This window comes from Lates calcarifer, linkage group LG20 (assembly GCF_001640805.2).
Source record: "Lates calcarifer isolate ASB-BC8 linkage group LG20, TLL_Latcal_v3, whole genome shotgun sequence".
Taxonomy (NCBI): Eukaryota; Metazoa; Chordata; class Actinopteri; family Centropomidae; genus Lates; species Lates calcarifer.
Window position 1 is genome coordinate 4,984,874 of NC_066852.1, and position 24,845 is coordinate 5,009,718.

General features: G+C 37.3%; 1 protein-coding gene across 1 annotated transcript in view; it reads right to left on the bottom strand.

Annotated features, from left to right (window-relative positions):
• opcml (opioid binding protein/cell adhesion molecule-like) overlaps positions 1 to 24,845 on the bottom strand; it is a 251,801-nt gene that overhangs the window by 63,379 nt on the left and 163,577 nt on the right. Inside the window, 1 exon segment of the mRNA XM_018692216.2 lies at positions 15,055 to 15,290. Within this exon segment, the coding sequence (XP_018547732.1) occupies positions 15,055 to 15,290 (236 nt within the window).

Below are 24,845 nucleotides of genomic sequence, written 5' to 3' on the forward strand. Positions count from 1 at the left end.
CTTTTTCCTTTTGTCATTGGTGGAATCCATACAAAAACTGTAATGTAAAAATGACAGGTTCTGGTCTCCCTTGTATTGTGACTGTGAGGTTGAAGGAAACCAGACCCCAGGAAATCACTCCCTTGGCCAAGAAACACTCTAGAAATAGTCAATGGAAATAGTTTACTTTTTACGAATGGTGACTATGTCCATACATCTCGCTGAGGTGTCACTGTGGAGTAATGTGAAGTCTCAAAAGCACTTGTGGTTTCTATTGGATTCAGTGTATATCAGTAAAAATGTTTATAGTATAAATTATTGACATTATATTACTAAAAGTTTTCAAAATTTAATTGTGCCAGCCCTCGCAGTGGCGTGATCTGTTGGAAATCTCTCTTTGGAAGCAAAAAGCTACATTTAAAAAAGCGCACACTCCCTCTGTTTAAAATCTGCATTTATTTATTTATTTATTTATTTATTTATTTATTTATATTGAAATGTGGTACTATATCTGTATGTATGTAGAGGACAATTAATTTGGGGAAATGTGTAGTGTTGATCAGTATTATTACAAAGAAACACCTTTAATTACTAGTCCACTAGTCAGTATCTCTTGGTGATCAGTCAAGAGTGTCTACAACACACAAATTAACAAAACAATTAACATTAATACATAAAGTGACTGAAAGTTACGGACAACAAAGGCAACAACTTTATTATGTAAAAAGTTTATCATTCTCACTAATAATGCTATGTCCCTGGTCTAGGGGAAACCTAGACATAACATGCTGCGAGACTCCCCACTCTTCCCATTACCAAGAAAGGCCAGCTACAGTTCAGAGTAGGAGTTTATTAAATTCAGAGCTGAGCAATGCCCAAAGCAACAAAAACAAGTTCACTAACTAGTCCTAAACTTTCTTGGCAAAGAAACAAAACAACAATTATCTAACCTAGGCTCCTAAACTAGAAACAAGAGAGATGGTGTAAAACAAACAAACAAAAAAAGGCTTCTTAATCTGACCAAACTGCAAGTAATAACAATATGCTTTACAGACTTTCCTAGAGGTTGGTCTACAGTTACTCTGCTTAGATAAAACTTGTGACAATAAACAGAAATAGACATCAGTTGTTCATTTATTAGGTACACCTAGCTAAAACTAATGCAGTTGAATACAAAAGTTTCTATTAAAACTGTCTTAAAGATGTATTGATTTAACTGTGTGATGATGCTGTTGAAGTGTGTTGGTGCTTCAACCTCTGACCACAGTTCCTACACATCACCTCAGAGGAGTAAGGCCCACTCACACTCTATGTCCCCAACCTCCCTTGGGATGCACAATAAATTATTCCAGAAGTGGCACATGAAGACCTCCCACGACATGTTTGGGTATGTTAGGTCTGCCTGGCAGCTTTCCCCACCATCTGACCCAACTCACTTTCACATGGTGATCAGTTGACAGCTCTGCCCCTCTCTTCACCCAGGTGTCCAAGACATACAGCTGCAGATCTGATGATACAACTGCAAAGTTGATCATCAATCTTTGGCCTAAGGTGTACTTGTACCAGGTACACTTATGAGCCATGTGAGCGCTGAAGTCTCCCAGCAGAACTATGGTGTCCCAAGATGGAACCCTTTCCAGGACACTACCTAGAGACTCAAACTCTTCTCACAGTTGCTGAGAGGTGACTGTCTCATTCCCCACGCTCCAAAACAACAGCGCTAAGCCCCTAGCTTAGCGCTGTTGTTTTGGGGGTCACCCGGTGAGTGTGGGTTATCCCCACACTTCTCACCTTCGGCAACTCAGGAGAGAGTCCAGCCCCCCTCCAGAGGTTTGGTTCAAGAACCATGCTATTCATAAAAGCCCAGGTATATCTAGTTGGTACCACACCACCTCCCACACCAGCTCAGATTCCTCTTAGGGGACATTGCATGTGCCTAGAACCCATCTGTAGTACTAGGATTGAGCATGCCTGGGTCCCTGCCTTTCCTGGCCTGCAAAGCACCTGAACCCCATGCCCATCCCCGTGGGTGGTGGGTCAGTGGGGCAGTGGCTCCATGTCACTTTTTTGGGCTGAGCCCGACTGGGACACATGGTTGAAAGCCTGGCTGCCAGACACTTATCATCCTCTCCCACGTCAGGCTCCGAGAGAGGGACCTGATTTCACTTTTCTAGGAGAGGTAACACAGCTCCGTTTGTCATGTTTCATCAGGGTTTGCTTTGTCCTTATGGTAACAATAATAAACATGCAGTTAATGTTGTGGAACTGTCATGGTTTGGGTAGGTTTTAGCATACAAACTATTTGGTTTTGTTTTAGAAAAGCTCTTGATTTGGGTTAAAATAGCTCATGGAACGGCCATGGGTTCAAGAAACAATGGCTACTGGGTTCAAACAAGAACTCAACAGTGGTCTCCTGTGTGAAAACCCTGTATTTTGTTAACCCATCGATCCACCTCCTAATTCCAAACTGTGTTGCTATTTACACAACATTGTTTCTCATAGTTACTACGGCTGCTACAAGTAGCATAACAACAAAATATAACTGTGGGACATAATAAGCTACTACACAAACTATGGGCTCATTTTCTTTACAGGGTGACACTCTCTAAATAACAGAAACATCTCTCTGTATAATGCAATACAAGTCAACAGGCCCAGAACCACAGGCTCCAAAATGATTATACAGCTAAATCACCACCTCAGTGACATGGTTTCAACACAAACTGAACATTCTAGTTATCACAAAGGGAGATTTATTGCTGGACTGTTGTATTAGATTACATTACATTTAGCAAGCTACAGCTAATAAACTGCCAACTGAGTGTATTTTTCCATTACATGACAGGGTAGCATGACCACACAACTCACACATGCTTTTTTACTACGTACTACGTACAACGTTTGAATCAGTTAATAATCAGTTAATATCAGCCATTTATTCCATTGTTGCCTGTCCTACAATTTACACATAAAAATGATGGTGATTTTCTTAGTGTCACTTAACAATAACATACTTTATACCCAAAACAATCCAATTTGTAAAACATAAATCAGGACCTAGCACCAAAACCTTCTGAGGTTTTAAAAGCTGGGTTGTGGAAAACTCCTGGTTTGTTATATTAAGTAGGACAGGCAAATACAGTGAAAGCATGTATTAATAGTGTTTTTACCTGTTATGGATGAGCTGTTTTCTACTGAAATAATCAAATGGGGAGAATTACCCACTGGTCTATTACTGGGAATTCCCCAAAGGAAATTTGGAGGAGCTCGTGAGGCAACCCACTGGCAAGTATTGCAAGTATTTAAGCTTTGCAGATTCGACCACAAAAGATGCCTCCCCGGTGTGTCTCAGTGTGGTGCATACAAAGCTGCCTTCACTGGCCCTCAGACTGGTGCACTGTCACCGCTTCTTAACAGTCCACCCTGTAATGGCATTTCTCATGAAAGTAGTGGTTGACTCTGCTAAGCCTGATGACACACTTTTCCCTGGAGCTAAGCGTCAAAAGATTCTGAGCCCAACAAAGTATTTGAGTCTACCTTTCACCAGAGTGATTCTTCCCTTTAAGCTGCTGGAACCCAGACCTCATACATCTCTGTCACTGTTGCTGCTGGGGTTGTGTGCTGCCGGTCTTTTCTTCCATCAGCAGGATTTCATAGAATTTCCATGTGTTAAGCATGAGCCCAAGGAACATACTGAACATAGAGTTTAGTGTGGATTCAATCTATTTATAATGCATCAACATGAATGAGAGTATATTATTTCTGTAACACAAGCATCACTGTAACTAGCTGAATGTTCTATACTTGATCTTTGTCCTCAAAGTACAAATCTGACTTAATTCTTGCATTTAACCCCCTACAGTGGCAGGACAATGGGCTGCCAGGCAGCAATGGGCGTCTTTCTCCTCCATTGTACCAGGTGAATGCCAGTAAAACTTCCTAAAAAAAACGGCTTTATATATGCTATACTTCACATACTGTAGAAAACGTAAGCATAGTCAGTCATGTTTAAACAGCTTTTTCCTGACAAGTATATCAAAACACACTCAAAGAAGAATTTACTGAATAATGAGCACATTGTTAATGACACTTAAACACTTAAAAATCAAGCAAATGTCAAACTGGTTTATTTTCTATTACTAAATTCATTCATGTAATTTGATACTGCATCTATGAAGAAGATTAAGTGTGAGACAAGTGTGAACAAATGTGCCCTCTGACTATTAATCTTATTTCTGCTTGATGTGATTTAACACCAGTGTCTACTACACAGTGTGTAGGTATAGGTCAGGCAGTAACCTTTATCAGCAGATAGCTTAACTGCCACTGTGTTCATTTTACAGATGACTAAAAACTCTTATATATGTAATCTTGTATTAGCACACAGTGCACTGCTGTAAGAGCATGGAAAATGTGCACAGACAGTAAAAGCTTGCATATTGCATGAGTGATGTCAACTTTCTTGAGAGGTTATGGAATCTAAAATGCACCTACCTTCATTGGCAATGGGGCTGGTTGATTAAATACCTTTTACCCATAATTAGCAGCTACACACTGGGGCTAGTGTACCTAAATTAGCAGGGTTCCATAAAACCCCCACTATCTTGGTTCATTTGGGTGCAACAGCACAAAATGCAAAAAGCCTGGGTGAATAATCAACATAAATCAGAGGGGGTCTGGTGGTCTGGTAACTAATAAATACACTTCAACCAGTCACATCATCATCTGACAGATAGTGGTCTGATACAGAAAGACTTCATAGTGATTTTGGACACAACAGGTTAATTTACATTGAACAAAAATCTTTCATCAATCTTTCCCAAACCTTTCTCAAAATGCTTTTGTTGCCTGGACCACAGATGGGACTGTGGATGTTAACCCTAGACTCTTATTTCACAGCCATGCGTTTTGTATGCCTACCATCCACCTAAATCACCCCCTGGAGACATACTCCACTGCCATTAATAAATGTAGCACTTCATTCATTCAAAAGAAAAGGCTGCCTCTGAACATAATTCTTTTATTTATATATACTGTAGTGTATGTTTTAGCACTTTAGTAACATAGGACTTGCAAAACCAGCATTTTGATTACCTTTTACTGTACATATGACAACAAATTATTCTGATTCTGCAACTGCACAGCTCCCACAAACTAGGACATAATGTTTATAGTATATGGACATACTTTCCAGGAGATAACTAAATAATAACAACTTCCCAAATTCTTAAATTACCACAGCTGGTCAAAATGAATTTTAAGGTCAGGCACATTCAATGAAAATACTTTGCATTGTAAGTACTGTACAACATTGTGTAGTCATAAGATGCTTGTAATACATCACATTTCTCAAATAATTACTTTAGAAACATGATTAGTTTACTATAGTGTTTTGATCAGTACTTTGTGCAGACTTTCTTAAATGCATTTATAACACTAAGTGATTAATCTAATATCCACTACAAAAGCATGAGTTTAAAACTGATTAGATTTTGTATTTTGTAGAGATGTGGCAGTGGATGTGCTAAACGGGTAAGGAGGCCCTTGGAGACTACATATACATGGGGCCTAGATTTTTGTGCTATGCCACTGGCTGCACATGACATGTACTGTCCATGCAGGTAAGGTCACTTAAAACCACATATGAAAACAATCTGGGCTTTCTTGTGAATTGATTTTCCCCACTCCCACTGGTCATATAGGTATACTTACAGTTTGTAAATATAGCTGTAATTGATTTAGAAAAATGTACAAAGAAAGCTTAATTACTTGTATCAGTATCTTTGTGGGTACTCTCTCTGCCTTGTACTTCATTCATGCATTCATATGCCGCTCAAATTAAGTGGCATGGTGTTGACATGAATGGAAGATGTGCTGTTGCTGTGTGGCTGGAGTGATGCTGACATGACAGCAGTGGTATAGACTCTGTGTTAAGACCAATGTCCACCAGACACATTGATTTTTTGCCATTAGTCAAAACAGAGAGAAGAAAAAAAATCTTTGATAAAAGCTTAGTTTCCTGTTTGAATCTATGGGCAAGACTAATTATTATTATATTTAAAAAAAAATTAAAACCTACATTCAAAGTGATTCACTATTCCACAGTGAGTGGAAGTGAGTGGATGGGTGTGTTTGTGTCTGAACTAATACTGCAATCCTTGATAGACTGACATTTCTTTGAATTTCACACTTCAGAAGTACATCAATTCATGTTCACTCCTAGGCCAATTCAAATTGCAACTCACCCAATCCATCATATTAAATTTTATGCAAAATTTCTCCATACAGCTCTCTCTCTCTCTCTATATATATATATATATATATATATATATATAGCTGTATGGAGAAGTGTTGACAAATGTATTTGTCAGTAACTATAAATTCCCCTGTAACCAGCCATGAGTGGAAATTGCTAAAACACAGTGAAACAATGTTGTGATGTGATGTCTTATATTTATTGGACAAGTTAGAATTCTGTACATTAAAAAGTCCTTATATTTGCTTACAACTACATTATTGTGTTTTATATTATGGTTGGAGTTGCTGTGGCTCAGGAGGTAGAGCAGATCCCCCACTGATCGGAAGATCAGTGGAAGTTTGATCCCTTGCTCCTACAGTCCAGGTGCCAAAGTGTCCTTGGGCAAGTTATTCAACCTCAAAATTGCCCGATTTAGCACTGGTGTGTAAATGTGAATGTGTGTGTGTGTGTGAGTGATGTATATATAGAACAGGAACTGCATGAATGCATGTGTGAATGGATGAATATAGTGTATATATATTCATTTTCACTACCTCTAGAGTGGACTTTCTCGTGCAGAGTGTCATCTTCACACCTGTGTTTAATCTGATGAAGGGCAGGAAATAAGGACAAGAAATAATAATATAATATAATATAATATAATATAATATAATAGAAGTAATACACTATCAGGATGGAAAATTGTGAGACTGGCACCTCATCAAAAAGGTCTTTGCAAAATGCTTTGCTTTGTGGACATGCAGTAACTCCAATTACAGCTGTCCATTTTGGATTTGTTTTATACACACATGTATGCATGTACCTGGATGAATTAACAAAGTGAACACATGAAAGACAGATGATATTTGAGACTAATTCCATGAATAGAAGTTCCAGTACTCAGGAAGACCTTCTGAAAATATTCCAGAGTAGAGAATATTACAGGTCTGTGTAATGTCATCATCTGTGGCGATCTCCACTGTTCAGTATTGTTAATAAGAATAGTAAACAGAAATGCACATAACTTATGCCACTCTCAAGCAAATGCCAGCTAAATTAAGGAACTGACAATTTATCACAATTTATTAGATATTTACATTGTTTAGTTTCAGGCTTTTGACATCCCTGGGGAAAATGAATAAATAAACAACAACAACCACAACAAAAATGTTATTTAGTTGACCAGGTCATGAATGTACAGTGAACATCCAGTACCTTTGATTTTTAAAGTAATAAAAGTCTAATGTACAGAGATGCTGCAAACAACACCTGGGTAATCATGTCTGTGTCCTGGGCCAAATTGCTTAAGAAGTAATTTTATCTGTCTACACTGATTGATATTGACTGAAGGAGTGAGATCAAGATTGGTTCCAGGGACAGTGTTTTCTCAAAGCAGCTAGTGTGTAAGTGGGATTGTTCAATATAGAGAGTATAACCATGGTGCTAAAAATAAACGTGATGCATCTGTGGGATATTTAACACATCCATAACTTCATCATCATCGCTTCTATCAATTATTTAATTGTTGGCTTGTAATTCTGATTCATTACATCTGTCTGCATAATGTCATTACTAATCATTAAAAAATGGAATTAATTACTACAAGTCACACTAAAATGGCAGGTTTCATTTACCTGACCTTGGTAGCAACTCTGCTATAAGTTAATTAATGTTTTTCTGGATTATGACTGAGAGACAAAAATAGCTATATTGATAACTTGTATGAAAAAATAACATGAGTATATACTGAGTTAATGATCCAGCCTCTCACTGAAACTTAATATTAAAATCAAACCATATTACTCACAGTTAAGAAAAAAACTTTCCCTATGTGCTAAAAAGCATTAAATAAAATGCAATATGTTTTTTCTTGGTTGCCAAATATGCTACATGCAATCATTGCAATTCCTGTGAGCTTCCATGAACTCCCATGGAATCATGTTTTCTGAGGTCAGTGCATATACAAGGGCACCCACCATTTTTGCTCTTATAAGTGCAGCACAATATGTGCAAAAAGGTCAGATGCAGTGGAATACTGACCGAAGGAGTCATCATGTTCCTCTCAGCAGCCCCTGATATCTGATATATCTGTGTATCTTTTTTAAAAAGCTGTGTCAGCAGTGTACATGACAAAAATATGGACAGCGGAGACAAGACCAACTTATCTAAGTAAAGTTGTTTTCTGGGAAGTTGATTTGCAAGACACAGTAATTCAGCACTACAAATTGGCAGCAGCACTTTCAATATCAGCATAAAACTAAGCCATATTATGTAATGACTACTTTGTGGGCTTTAACAAAAATAGTAGATAGTTTCTTACATTTAAATGCAGCAATATTGCTATTGATGCAAAAACATAAACAAAAACAAAATAAAACAACAAGAACAAAAAAAAAAAAAAAAAAAACAGATACTGTTTGCATTTGTCATGTGCTGACAAAAAAGATCCCTAAATATCAGAATAAACAATAGATACACAGCACGGTGTCTGCTTTAACAATGATTATTTGTGCCTTACAGTACATTGGTTCAGACTTTCATCAGTCTACAGTATTTCATTCATCTTTAGAGTAATTCATCTGTAATTACTAAATTGTCAGGATTGGCTTTATGTCAAACAGACATAAGCAGATTGGATATATAATCATGAGTAATTCTTACAATTGGGCACCATCCATTTCAAGTATGTTTAGGCTCAACTGGTGTAAAACTATGGGAGTTTGAGCAAGAACAAACACTCTTGTCTGCATATAAATATCACAAATGACACACATTCTGGAGCTAACTGGGGCATATAGGTTTTCTACAGTGGCTTGTATGACTGTAAAAATGCATTTGCATTAATACAGCCTGCAGTTGTCTGGATTTAGACAAATAACCCAGGAGGAGCACGTCCTGAAACAAATGATCGTTGGGCCGTGCTGTAGGCATGACACCTTCATAGCCTTAGGGTTGAATACTTTGGGACTTTAACATTTTGAAGCATGCATGACTAGTAGCAACAACAGCCCAGCCTGTGTAGCCTAAAGCTGTTTTTGAAAGACATGTGTCCTAGAATTAACAATACATTGGATGATGAAGTAAAAAAATAAATAAATAAATAAAAAAATAAAAAAGGGTAAATTTTCATTTATTCATTTGCTTCACCAGTATTATCTTTTCAGGGTCACAGAGAGCTGAAGCATACCTCAACACTGCACTCAGAGGGCATGGCAACACCTTTAACATCTCCATCACAACGCTAACACAGATACACAATACTTCATTAGAAACTAAACATCTCCACAGTAGCTGACCTGCATGTGATTAGGCTGTGAAAAATCTGGCACGGGATTTTTCTGCTCTAAGGCAACACTGCAAACCACTGAGTTGCACTTACATCGCTGCTGGAAGAACATCAAAGAGGTGGTCGACGAAAAGCTGTCTTTAATAGTATCAACTGGTTTCATACAGGCAAACCAAGGTTGGGATAAATCTTCGACCTTTTCTCATTTTGAAAAGCAAAAAAAAAAAGCCCAATGGATGATCAGACTGCATGGGGAGAACACTGTGTGTGCTTGATGTGCTGAGAGTTTGAACCAGCATGCAGTGAAGAGAGTGGGACAAGTACAGTGCAGCTGATGCAAAGAAAATAAAAAAATAAAAAACGGGGCAGAAATGAAATAACAATGGAAATTTTAACTGTCCTCTGGTTAAAGATGTTGACTGGTGCTACTGAAATCTCAAGGGATTTTATATATAGCAATAAAAAGACAGCAATAATTGTAACAATAGCAATGTTTACTTCTCCACTAGTGTCATAGAGAAGGCAGAGAGAGTCAACTTCTACCTAGGAACATATATGTGTTTAGGCTTTTAAAATTTTGCAGAATTTACTATTTACTGTATACTGTGGCAACAACGACAACAATAATATGAAACCACCAAATTCAATAAAGTGAGACTCTGTCATTTGCTCAACAGCAGCTACTCTGGAGACTATGCTGTTGCTGTGGTGTTCTATGGATAATCAACAAGAGGGAAATAGCAAGGCTCTATGCTCATTAAAGAAACAGAACTGAAGTTACTAAAGCACAATGTAACTACCACTTGATGTTGATTCAAGGTCCTTGGTTCCTTCTCTGCCACTTCTAGTCCTTGGCATACATATACTATGCATTGCAAAGCACTCTAAGATTTTATTCTTTCTTGTGGTGTGGCTTAACTGCAGTCAGTCCACTCCCTGTGTGCAGTCACCATGGAAGCAGATGCCCTATATTCCTGAGGGTATCAGCTGACAAGGTCACTGAGCTGATTGATGTTAGCCTCCCGAGTCTTTCTCTGTGTACAGGTTCAACACCAATCTCCATTTTGAAGTGCTAGAGAGGAGAACGCCTGTGGGGACGAAAGGAACCACTAACATCCCCTATGGACCACCTGATCTGTCTCTGCCATTGAGGGGGCAATATGTAGCCTACTGTATTCATTCACTCATCAGTCCAGTGTGTGACATAAAACTGTGGCCCTTCCTACAAAAGGTTCTTGCAACACAAATGTGCACAAAGTTTGACAAGTGGCAGCAATTGTATGTTATCACTTTATGTTAACAAAATATTCATCATGGGTGAATACCAGGCGTATGGGTAATTAGGTCAATGCAGCATTGCACCACTGTCAGGCCTAAAACTAGTGCCAGCATGGGAAAAATACTGGGTCATGCTATTTCATGGCATGTCTGTCCCTCAACTAAATTAAACAGCAGGACTGCCTACATAAATATCACCAAGTCTGCTTCACTACTGTCATAACAACTGTCGTTATGGATTATCCTCACATACAGAAGCCATACAAAAATACAGCACAAAAGACAGAATGAAAGAATTATTATACACAGCTTTTCTCACTTCACTCACCCTCCAGTCTCCACCATGCAATGTAAGAACAAGGGTGTAACAAAAATTTATGGCAAGATCAGTCTTCACTTGCATTGTGAGCTACTCATATCTTTTTAAATGAAAGGATCAACATTTTCTGCCTTGGGACACTCGATCTCAAACCCCATCCAAAGAAGATTTTAATCCAAAAAATGAGAGAGCTGAGAAATATATTTTACAGTTGTCTTTCCCACTTGCATTAGCAACAACTATAAGTTTCCTCCCAAACATTCATTCCATCTTATTCTAATTTTTATTTTAACTTTTTTTTTGGCTTGTTTTTTTTTTTTTCTTTTTTATGGTGAATTTATATAATAAACATGTTATTCACAGTGGCAAGAAAAAGGAAACCTATAGGAATTATGTGCTTTTAGGTATAAGTTTATCTCAAAATATGATAAGATCTTCATCACAGTTACAATTATGAACAATTTATTTGAACTGATGATAGGGAAATCACAAATCACTGTATTGTTGTTGTATATTGAATACATCATTCAAACACTCACAGTGTAGGGTGGAAAAATAATGCAAACCCCTCAGCTAATAGCACTGACAAAAGCTAAATTGAGTCAGGAGTTTGAAAACCTGGAATCCAATCAATGGAACCAGACTGGAGGTGTGGGTTAGAGCCTTTATAAAAAAAAAAACAAAAAACAAAAAACATTTTGCTACTCACAAGAAACATCTGCTGATGCGAGCAATGCCTCATAAAAACAAGAACTGTTGATTTGTCTACACCTGGAAACTTTGAAAAGATAGATATTCATCTATCTACAGCCAGAAAAACTGCTGAGTTGTGTGGCTACTCTCTCTAAATGTGGGAACCCAGCTAAGATGACTCCAGACACAATGCTGAATGTTCTGTGAGGTAAAAGTGAAGCCCTGAGTAGTAGTAGTAACTAGTAGTAGGAGTAGTAAGTAAAGGCTTAAATAATTCATTGCTGGTTAACATCTCTATTAATTAGTTTAACATACCCAAACCATGGTGCACGGTGTCCATAGCAGGACGCCACAAAGGAAACCACTGATCTCCAACATCATTATGCACCTGCAGTTTGATGTCAGCATGTAGTGTCAAGCTGCTCTTTGGCAAAGGGACCTGGGTTTGTGGACCTGAACAGCTATTTGGATACAGAACTATGTGGTTGACTTTAAAGCAGAAAAAGTGCCTTTGTATTGAAACTAGTGATAGACCGATATGTTTTTTTCAGGGCCAATACCGATACCGATTATTAGTAGTCAAGGAGGCCGATAACCGATATTTGGAGCTGATATACATTTGCAGTCAAAGTGAAAATACTGGCGACAAAATTTTGAATAATACAAACTCCAACACTTAACTTTGTTTAAATGCCTTCAAGCATATGTTTATTAAACATCTTTTTTCAGATTTGCAACATGTTAAAGGTCTTAGACAGTAGACATCTTTGTTTAAAAAAAAAAGTGCAGTGAGCTCTCAGGCTCAGCAGCATGTCTTATAAAATTAAATGAAAACTAAATAGCTCCCTAAAGTTTTCTACAGTAAATAAAGTTTTCCAACATTTCAATATAACTGAAATGTTATTTTATCTTTCACTTACCTTTGTTTTAAGTTCAAACAAAAACAAAAAGTGCAGGGAGCTCCCAGGGTCAGCAGCATCTCTTATAAAGTTAACTGAAATTTAAAATAAATAAATAAATAGCTTCCTGAAGTTTTATAAAGTAAATAAAACAAAGTTACATAAAATTTGCACAGAAATGTGAGTCTCAAATCAATTAGTAGTCCCAACTGAGCAGCACCAGATTGTGGTGCAAAAAGCAGAGTTGTTCAGTGTGTGTGAGCACTGTGCATGCACAGCTTTCACTGCTGATTGGCTGTTGCCGTGGCTCTGTGTGTAACCAATCAGATGGTGTTGTGGGTGGGACAATGCTGGAGACTAGTGCAGTAGTGACTGCAGACAGAGAGGCACGGCTGCATCAAAGCCAAAATAACCCAGTTTTAAATTGATCTCTTATCAGCCGTCAGATTTTAAAAAACGGCCGATGCTGATATCCGTCAAAATGCAGAATATCGTCGCAGATAATCGGCCCAGCCGATAATCAATCTATCCCTAATTGAAATGGTGATAGCATGCCCATGTACAACCTTGTCATAGACACATCTTAGGTTTATTAGATAGATGTACCATTCTAAAAGTTTTAATTACTTGAGGCATATAGAGGGGTATACAAGATAAAATGAGATAACAAGATGTGGAGGGTCTATCGCACACCACCACCAAATAACATGCTGCGGGAGGCGGGAGCAAGAAATTGACTTGTCAAGGCATAACTTTTTCATCAAAGCCAAAGGCCTAAACAAATGGCCAGCTAGCCATCCAAGAGACTTCTGTGTAGCTGGCCATTCTAGTTAACTTCAACACATCCCTAAAAGCATCAGTAGTCTGACAACAAAACAACTAATCATAGCAGTATACAACTTAGAGCATCCTTCCAGCTGATTCAATCTACCACAAACCCACCTTAAGACATGACTAAACTGTGAATTGATTTGGGTTCTGTCCAATCGCAAACAAGTTTTGTGAAATGCTTTATGTTGTGAAATATACTGTTTACTGAAATGTAGTTTAGTTTTGACCCACAGGAATACTGTATCAAACACTTAACTGTCTTGGATTTTCTACTGAAAATGAACCATGCCAGTGGACAAAAAATGGTCTTAAAAAATGTTCCCTTTGTGTTGTGTAATTTTTATAATTAACCGACTATTCATTATTTATTGATTGAAATTTGCATCACTAATCGACATGCCAATGGCTGGCTTGTGGATTGTAACAAGCAGCACCACCAACGTTTTGTTGATGTATCAAAGCTCAGCTCTGCCTATGCTGCAGATCTCGTGGCTGCTTTTAGTTTCAAGTGTGAGCTTGAAACATCCAGATGGTTGGGTTACTCAAGGTCAGGAAAAAGGACAGATAAAATCATTGGGAAAGTATAATTGGAGACGTGCTTCCTTGTCTGTGCGAGAATATGCTTGTCTATTGTTTGACTAAAACCACGGCCTGATGCTTCTCAGTGTCAATTAAGAGTTAATGAGATATCATCATGAATTATACAGTGTGAAAAATACTCAGTGTTAATTATGATTACATGAAAGTGAATGTCATTAAGTTGAGCTGTTTTTTGTGACATTCATGTCAGTTATTTTTCATAAGATGTGCTAGTTGCAATGTTTTTCAAAAGGAAAAAAAAAAAAAAAAAAAAAAAAAAAAAAAAACTGAAGTTAGTAGTAGAGAAACAGGAATTATCCTTTTTTTCTCAACTTCAAATGGTTTAGTCTGCATCTGTTCAGATTGCCAGCAGTCCATTGATATAGTGCATTCTCTTTATTCAACAGGAGGTTTTCAACACAACTACCTGCTTAATCAAATTTTTAATTATATGTCAATTTAGTACAGCTACATGATGAAGACTCAGGCCATGGTGTTAATTGTTTGTGGAAACTAACCATGAAGGAAAATGATTTCATCATAAAAGTCTCAGTGCTGACAGTTGATTTGGTAGAACTTCACAATAAAACTCAGCCAAGACATTTTTCAATGTACTGTGCCCTGAATCAATATCTATCAGCAATCTGAAATTAAATCAAGATTGAATCCTGGTTTCATCACCAGGTCTAATGATCACTGAATTCCATCTAATCACAGCATCCTAAAACATAAGAGGGAGGATTTTATATTTGATTTAGCTGAAGATTTGTTCTGGTCAAATCCACACAAAAACAGGGTGAGTTTACAGTGCTTCATGTGTAAAAATGAACATCCAAACTGCAAAGAAGCCAACACACCTTACTGTTCCAGCTCTGATCTAGTTTGACACCTTGGTTATTTGTCACAGCTGAATACAATCACTGGTAGTGCGGGTAAGGTAACAGCATTTTACCTTGAACGATGAGATGCACTTTTGTGGATTTTGGTTTCTTGTTTGTGAGGATAGAGCAGACATAGGGCCCCTCGTCATGGACATCAACATTTTGGATCTTGATGCTGTACTCTGTGGCAGCTGTGTTTTCCATCAGGATGACGCGAGGATCCAGAGACCACTTCTCACTTCCTGCGAATAGAATGGTGGTGCGATTCAGCCATGCCACTCGTGACACTTTGTTGTCCACATTGCATCTGGTAGAAGAAAGAAAAAACACACACACTCATCAGAGATTTTGGCCTACAGCATAACAGTCTGTCTCTGTCAGAGCCCTTGAAATATCAGAAAAAGAAAATAAATAAATAAATCACCATATCATAAATTTTCTCTCTAAAGAAAAGCTAGAATTTTGATTTGATTGTGATTGTGGAATTTTAATAACAAGGCAGTTTAAGGTAAATAATGTATTTTAAAAAAAGCTCAAACTTTAAGTATATTCTCTGGTGAAAATAAGGATCTGCAGCTGTAGCTCATTACAAATTAAAACAAAGAAAATTCTGCTAACATGTTTATTTGTGGAACCTATGAAAAACAGTTTAGATGGCATATATTATACACAATAATATGCACTGTAAAACCATTGTAGTTAGATAGGGATGTCAATTTCAAGGCAGGTCAACTTGAATAGTTTCTTTATTGCGGTGGCCCTGAAGGTCAAAACACCACAACATTTCAGAAAACACATTTTAGGAGACACAATATTTTAGGAAACACTACACCATTTCACAAAACACTACAACATTTCACAAAACACAGGGTGGGACAACAGCCCTTCTTTGTGATTGGACAGAACCCCTGTCAATTCAGAGTTCATCCAGTGATGTGTTCACAGTCGGGGGGTGACAGAATTAAGCATAAGGATCCCTGGAATGATGGAGAGAGAAAATGAGTGTATAGGCTATATAATGAGGGCATGTTTTACTACGTTCCTACTTTTTGATTAATTTGTGTGCACAAGATAAGTTTATATATAGAGAACCATTACAACTTTTGTAGTGTTTTGTGAAATGTGGTTGTGTTTTCTGAAATGTAGTGTTTTCTGAAATGCTGTAGTGTTTTGACCTTCAGAGTAACCATACTTTTTTTGCTTTCTGAGAATGTAATTATTAGTTCAACCCTGTAAGTTACTTAAAATGAGCTGATTAAATGCCCAGTTGAATGCTGCTGAGTCCTTATTTTACGTGGAAGGTCCCACTACAATATGGTATCATACAAAAGTGCAAAGAGGGACAGATAACACCAAACATACAGAGATCAGGGGGAAAAAAAAACAAAAAACAAAAACAAATCATGGAAAATGGTCATACGTTAAAAACTATTACATCATTTAGTGAAAACTGATTTTAAAATAATTTTAAACATGGAAAGAGAGGGCTAACAATTCAGTTAGTTAAGTAAGTACTGCATCTCATTCTAAGCTGGCAGTGCATGAAAGGAAGAAAGACAGATTTACCCAGCTCTGTTAAAGTGGCTGCGACTATGAGGACAATTCTGGAGCAATATGTCAGTACACGAGATTTGTACTGTACTAATTAGTTACATTCAAATAATTTTTCAAGAACAGTAAATATATGCATTGTACAAGCACTACACATACCATCATAATGTACAAGTATGTACAAGTAAAGCAAACACAGATAATATGCACATTAACATTGCCCTTCACAACTCATCGCAAGAGCATCAAGAGGCAAGTGGTTTAAAAAAAGAAACATACACCTTGATATGTGCCTGTGCTTGATATTCAATCTAAAGGACACAGAGTGGAGCACATGTATACCTTAAACTCAAAAAAAGTAAAAGTATCTGCAAGTGCAAACTTACTATATACTCTCACTTGTTACATAAGAGAATGTTCATTGTTTTTATAATAAAGTTAGATGCACCTGATGCAAATTCAAAAAAAAAAAACAAAAAACAAACAAACAAACAAAAAAAGCATAGTGCAGTCTGTTACAGAATGATGTCACAGACTATTGTTTCTTTTCCCTCTCCCTCACAATCAGATTTGGCTGAATATCTGGCTTTTAGGGAGCACTTTAACTAGACCATTATGGAATTATATAGAATTACATTGATAAACTACAGCTGTGATGCTTTAAACATTTTAACCACCAAAAGTGGTTAAAAGCCTGCTGACTTTTTTTTTTTCACATTGCTTTTAGCCAATAAAAAGTGCAAGGAGCGATAAAAAGGTTAAGAGATTTGTTAGCATCAGACCTTAACAAACCTGGATATTAAATTGGAAACTGGATCCAAAACCAGTTATTGGAACCCAATCCTATATGTTAGTACCACATTCAGCTTTGCTGTGGAGAACTGAGCTAAACTGAACTGACCTGAACCCACAGATTGTGATGATAGCGTGGTTTAATGAATTTGAACATTTTGATTTTTTTTTTGTTTGTTTCTTTCAAAGCTTTACTGTTGAAAAAAGCTTTTCTATATCACTGAATAGTAATGTGAATGTATTTAATATATAGAATATTATATAACAATACAATATTATATATGAAGGTAATGATAAATAATTGATATTTTTAAAAAATCATTGTCTTGAATGATATCTCCATGCCCATCTGATACCAGTGAAGTCACACAGGTACTGTGCAGTTCTGCTTATACATGCATTCAGCCAGACTGAAACAACAGCATAAGCAAATAGATCCCTTAGTTGTTTTTGTTTTTTTGTTTGTTTGTTTTTTTGTGTGTTTCTTTTTCCCAGCAAGGAAATTACAGAGTATAAACTTATGAAAAAGAAAACTAGACTCAGAATGCACTGGGATATTTATGCCACTTATAACCAGGATTTGGCAGAACATTCATTGATAGTATCAGTAAAAGAATGGAAAGAGCTTTCTGTACTGGTACTTTTTTGTTTGTTTGTTTAAATTAATGGATATTATGAATTTGGCATGTGTTTGTATGAGCTGTGAGAACTGCCTTTTTAAATCCAAAATGCCCTGAAGTTTAAGTAAGCTCACAGATGTGGGAAGATGAATTTAGTGCACAGCCTCAGCGTCTGGCTGATTAGTCTGCAGGTCCCAGCACAACTTATCACACACAGTCCATATAGCACATCAACCAGGGTGCTTCACACATCCAGCAGTGTTTGTTCACCCCAGAGTGACACATAACATTCAGAGCAAATATAGCAAAACAAGAAATTTCAGGTTCACAGATTAACACGTGCTGAATGCTTGGGAAATTAAGGTGTAGGGGGAATTTGGAGGAGTGAGGCTGTAAATATAGGAGGACTCACTATCAGCAATCAGGCTGACAGTAAAGAAAGCCAAAAAGGAGCTTGTATATGATGGGAGGGGGCCAGGTGAGGTAACAGGAGACAGTTCGAATCAGACAAATATGCAGCTGAGAAAAAAAAAAAAAAAAAATCCAAATCCAGACTTGTTAAAGGTGTTAGTTGTATAAAGCTGATTACTACAGTTGCACTGCAGTTGCAATGTCACCATGTAATTTAGAATAATCAAAGAGTTTATTTAGTATGTTACAAAATGTGCTGGTGATGTGTCATGTAAACTACAAACAGGACTCACTGTGTGACTTCAAGAGAAAGATTTCCATGTCAATAATGGCATCTCATCTGATCTGTACCATACAGTTCTGTCTTTTACCAGAACAACATGGGACTACCAGTCAATTCAGATGAAATTACAGACATTAGAGGGAGACGTACATCAGAAACAAGACAAGACTGTTCCTTTGAAGAACTTACACTATCGAGTGGTACCACTTCCACTGCCTCACAACAAACATGGAATTAATCATTTATTGTCAAAAGGAACTCTAGCTTTTATAATGTTTGCCTTTGGAGAAGTACATTCTCCAAAGAACAAGGCTCCAAAAGTTATTATTGGATCATTTATATTTGCAAAGCCTAGAGGGAAATTAACACTTTTGGTCAGAGCCCCAAAAAACTATGTTTGCACAAACATGTCTTCTTGAGAAGCCTTAATGGTTTTAAAAAGGGAAGTAAAACATTAACGGGCTAAAGGTCAGCAATGGCCATTAAACTGTGTTCTGAGTCTGAGACACATTTTACATGGGATAAACAGTGCCTTATTTAGGAAACCTGTGAAGCTAATCAAAGCTCAGGTTATTAAAAAGTATGTCCCACATGCAATAGGATTAATTGGTAAGGTCTGTGCAAAGCTGCCAGATTTGTGTGCTTTCTGCAGGAGGTGGGCTATGGAGAGTGATGGAGTGAGATAAAGGAGATACCTGACATGATGATTTGGCATATAAATAGTGTAAATAATTCAAATATAACAGAAAAAAAGATAATTTCTTTCATCAGTTAATCGATGAGGTTTCATGTGTATTTGACTCAGCCCCATACTCCTACCCCTTTGTTGTTAGCTGCTGCTAGTCGGTAGGTCTTAATCCACTGTTAAAATGAAAAAGGTGTGTACATTCAGTAGTGATGGGCGATACCAATATTTTTTGTTACAATTTTAACAATACTGACGCAGATAATTTATTAAATCTGTATGTGATTTTTCCAACAAAAAAGATAATTACACATAACAGCAAATCACACAACACATACCAGCCATTAATATCAAATTCATCAAAAGCAAATAGGATTATAATTAAACATGAACATAATAAATAAAAAAATCCCACTGTTTTAAAGAAATACTATGATTAGATAACTAATAAAATAAGCAAATATTACCAAAACAAATTAAGCAGATATTTTTGTGAATAGTTCATGTGTGTTATACTGTAACAACAAACGGTTCTCACAGTCACGTGACACAGGCCCATCAGGACTGTTTTACATTAAATTCATTATACTAAAGTCCTGAAAACATTTGGAAGTGATACAGCCATATATTGTATATAAATATTTTTTTTCCATCTATATATGTTTCAAAGGAAGAATCAATACCAAACTAGTAGCAAAGTATCGACCTCCAGGATCGATCCGCCAAGTCCTGATGTTCGGTGTACCTTCAGTAGCTAGTGTTGCATAGAAATGCTTATAAACAGTTTGTGGAGCACAGCTGTATAGTTGTCAAACCCTGGTTGGAACTGATCCTTGTTTGACAAGATTTAAATCCATTCATTTATTTTTAATTCATCACTGTCATTTCATCATTTATTTATTTATATGTTTTCCATGTCATTTTATATTCATTCTATATTCCCTGAAGAAATGTACAGGAACCAATTTTTCACATGGGTTATTCATTGTAGTGAGAAATGCTCCAGTAGTAAATTCTGTCAACAAACAGATAAAAATATGAAGTTAATATCAGTGCTAGCACAGCAGGCTCAAAAACCCTGGCTGAACACTTAAGCTGAAAAAAGCATTCAACTAAGAGTTTCCCTAGTTGAGAAATAAATTAGGTCATAAAATGTAAATATAAGAGGTTATCTTCCTCTCCTGCTTCTTCCCTGGCAGGTGCTGTAGGATTTAGTTGTATGCATGCCAAGTCACTGCAAAGAAGAAAAGGCTGCAGGTGAAGATGCAATAGGGGGAAGATTTTTTATTCATTTTATTAGTCTTCCTCTATAGTTACTCTGTGAACATGGTGAGTGGAAGTTTTGTTAAGAATCTGTGCTGTGTTCAGCTTTGTCCTGCTTCATATTCATAAAGGTGCACACTTTCACACTGGGAGCTTTTCAGTTCAGTCCTCCTCTGCTGCCTACTGAGTCACTTCTGTGGAGCAACCAGAGGTTAACTGCTCAAGGGCACCTTGTCAGTAGCTACTCCGGAAAGAGAGGCATAGTTAATCCTTTTTTTCCTGTACTCACAGCTGCTCCTAGGATTCAAACCATTGACCTTCCAATTTGTGTCTTCAACCTTTAAAGGGGAAATTGACCCACTTACCTGGAGGGATATCTCTTTATCTAGCTTTAGTATAATCTGCCAAAGTTTTAGTTATGTTTCTAATCAACCCCAACAGTGGAGCTTATTTTTGGTTCTCACAAACAACAAAAACCAAACAAAAAGCTCAACAGCAACCAACATTTCCACAAATTGTAACATGGCAAATTGTAACATCTTTATGTACACAAACAATTGGCAAAAAAAATATACACCTTAGCAAAATAGCTCACAGCTGTGGATCACACTGACTAACCTTGTAAAGACTGCTGTAATAAAGACACATTGAAGTTAAGTTTTTCAAATGTAGCACTACAAACTGTGACTGAGTTCTATTGTATTGGGGGTGACAGCGAGCATTTCACTGGCAGACATCTCTAGACCTCAGTCAATTACACTGTGAGTTTGGAATAGATATACTGTTTACAGTATGCTCTGTACTTTAGGGAAAGTGTACAAAAGTACATAAAGTGTCCTAAACTCCTCAACACTCATGGGTCTGGTTGTTTGTTTGGCTGTGTGTTTTCTGATTTGCACAGATAAAAGGAACACAGACAGTTCCACATCCAGATATTTTTTTCTCAGCTACAATAGTGGCACTGTTCAACAGGGATACAGAGAGAAATCAATCATAAAAAAGGAAGAGATACCAATTTTTCTACTGACAGGAGACTCACTAGACCAGAATGTAATGCAGACACAATACCTGGCTGGAAACCCAGTCTGTTTCTGATACTAAAACTGTCACTTTGGCTTTTGCTCCCCCTTTCTATGCTTAAATAACCTGTTGGAAATTGTCCAGGCTCATTGTCTGAAGGATGATAAAATTAATGTTGAGTGTTTGATCACAAAATACAGAATGTGTCCAGGGAATTCCCTTCATAATAATCATAATCCAGTGAAAGCAAATTTTATCTGTTTTTAAAGAGCTGAGCTGCATTAAAAAAAAAAAAAGAAAGAAAGAAAGGAAATGAAAGAAATCATTACAGACTGTTTGACAGGGTTTTCCCACTAAGACAACTAAGACACCTTGCTGACAGGATGGCCAGATCCCAAACCTTAATAGCAGTCAACTTTCAAATTGGCTGAGAGATCCAGTACTTGGAGAGAGGCCAACAGTGGGTGGCACTGTCACAAACTGTCCTGCTGAAACACTCAGCTGACAGTCAGCGTACTTTTCAAAATTGCACTTCACACCAAAATGGTTTGTACTGTCTGTTGTGATGATACTTAAAGTTGTGTTTCAAATGAAATCCTCCATGTGCTCTTGAGAGCTCAACTCCATCAGAGCAGCAAGATATAAAGTTGATGCTAATTAAAGGATAATTGCAGCAGTTATTAGCCATTCATGACTCTGGGGAGGGCATGAATTCACATCTTATCTTTGGGTGCCACTGTGAGGTTGATATGTCTATTTTCCTATACTTGATTCAAATATCCTACTATGTATGGTAGATTCATAGGAAAACAGTAGCATGTAATTCAATGTTACTGTAATTCTGTTTCATTGATATCAGCTTTTGGGGTTTACTCGTCACTCACCTTTAACTGTATTATGTTCAGGCTGACTGTTTGTATTGCTTGCACCTAGGAAGACACAATCTCCAAAGATCATTAATCCAATTTGAGCTGTAGCAGCCTAATGAGTGTTTCTTGCACCCAGATTTCTGGGACCTTAAACCACACTTGCTGTTAGCATCAGTAATCACAAGTGTTACCAAATCAGTCAAGGAAAACAGATGTTCTATAGAGTCTAACTCTCCATGCCACAATGAGGTTAATGTGTGGTTTTAACTGAAATATTTCAACAAATACTGGATGGATTGTTGTGAAATTTGGTAAAACACTTTCATATCCCCATTCAGATAAAATATTATTATTAAGAATTATCCCATAACTTTATGACCAAGTATCTGCAAAACAAATATAAATAACTCATCTAATAACTAAATATTTGCATACTAAGATGCAACACTGAAAATGCCTTTATAGCTGCTAAACATTATTGTTATTGTGAAACACCAATTATTTCATTTATTATGGACTCTAATCATATCAAGTACACACAATATTCCCATCCTATACACTGAAAATCATATGGTGCACTTGTCAGGGTCAAACAGCACCTTTAGAGAAAGATGATTATAATTCTTGACACTTCCATCTTACATTTATAAAGATCAAATCATCAGACTTCTTCACAGTTTCCTATAAAAACGCTGTACAGGAATCTCTACTTTTTAACTTTCAGAGGGGATTTCATAAACTGCAGCAACTTGAACAAAAATATTCACTTCTTAAATAAAGGGGACAGATACAAGGCTCTACCCCTATACCAAAGATCCATTCATTTACTAACTGTGGTTAAAGTGAATTTTTATGTATTACCATTTATCCAATGTGTATTCAAGGTCCTATCCCTTTTTATTGCTCTGGCCTGTCCCTCAGGGTGTTCTCATGTCCTCTCCTGTTTCCTTCTGTCCTCCTAAAAACTTGATTTGTTGCTTATATTTTATCTAATTCTATTGCACACTGACACTGCATGAAGCCCGTCAAGGTGTCCAAACACATTTACTCAAATGTGTTTACACTCCACCAAACACAATTGGCAGCATTCAGAGGTGGGTTTACAAAGGTCCTTGCTGTCAGGATAAAAGTAGCAGCCACTGGTGAGTGGAGGAGTCAAACAGGTGGTTTATATCTTCACCAAGCTCACACTGTTGTCAACATGGCAACATGGACCATAGTGCACACTGGGAATTGTAAATTATTTCTGGAAACTAGGACAAAAATGACAAAACATAATAGAATGCACTCACCTCATGTGGTAATGTTTTGAAAACCTGATTTTCTCATCCAAACTTTGGGAACATGTTCTCCACAAGAATGTTAAGTATCAACTGTGAGCTTGATAAACAGTAAAATCCCCAGAATGACAACAATCACATGAAGGCTGTCAACACTCTGCTCTGCTCACCAACCCAACAGGTATATATATATATATATGTGTGTGTGTGTGTGTGTGTGTGTGTGTGTGTGTGTATAAGAGCAGCTTCTTCTGCAAGAGCATTTGAAGAAACTAATACATTCCTGTATGCCCAGTGCTGCTATAAGGACGGTGTACTAAAAATGACACTGAAAACAGATCTGTGAGTCAGCTCCCCCCTCATGGGTCCACAGGTATAGGTTAACACAGAGTATAGTAAATGGATAAAAATATGCTGATATGCAACTTGACACTTGTTGTCCTTGCAGACCTAAAAGTCATCACAAGTAAGTGAAGTGTGTTGTTCTGTGAAGTGCTGTGTGTTTGTGGCATATCAGGATGAAATGGGATATATCACTCAACGGTGTGTAAAATGATTCTTAACAGCAAACAAAGAGACAACAACTGCCAAACATAAAGTGAATGTACTCTGTAATGATCATCACGCTACATTGCCTGAAATGTCAGCACCTGTGAAAATTTCAATTTACCACAAATCTACGCCAAGTCGCAAATTTGCATATCTTTAGCATTCTCTGGAAAGCAGTTTGGAAAATGCGCCTGGAAAGAGAAGGTTATGACATGGCGAGCTCTCGCCCTTCAGAGTCCCTGGGACAGAACGGATTCATATTAAAGACAGATTATTGTTTTCTCACCACACAATGCCTAGCCTTCAATCCAATGGACCACACTGGATGAATAGCATTACTCATACTGTCATTTCCTACTGCCACTGCAGGGTCAGAGGAGACAGTGGTATGGGAATCCAGCTCTATCACAGTGCTCCATCAAAGTCGAGACGTGAATCAGAAATAGTGGAGAAATACTCCCCACAGGACAAGTGTGACAGACATTTTAAGTACAGAATATGTTACTCACTGCTGAGCCACTGTTGACCTACTGGCTGTA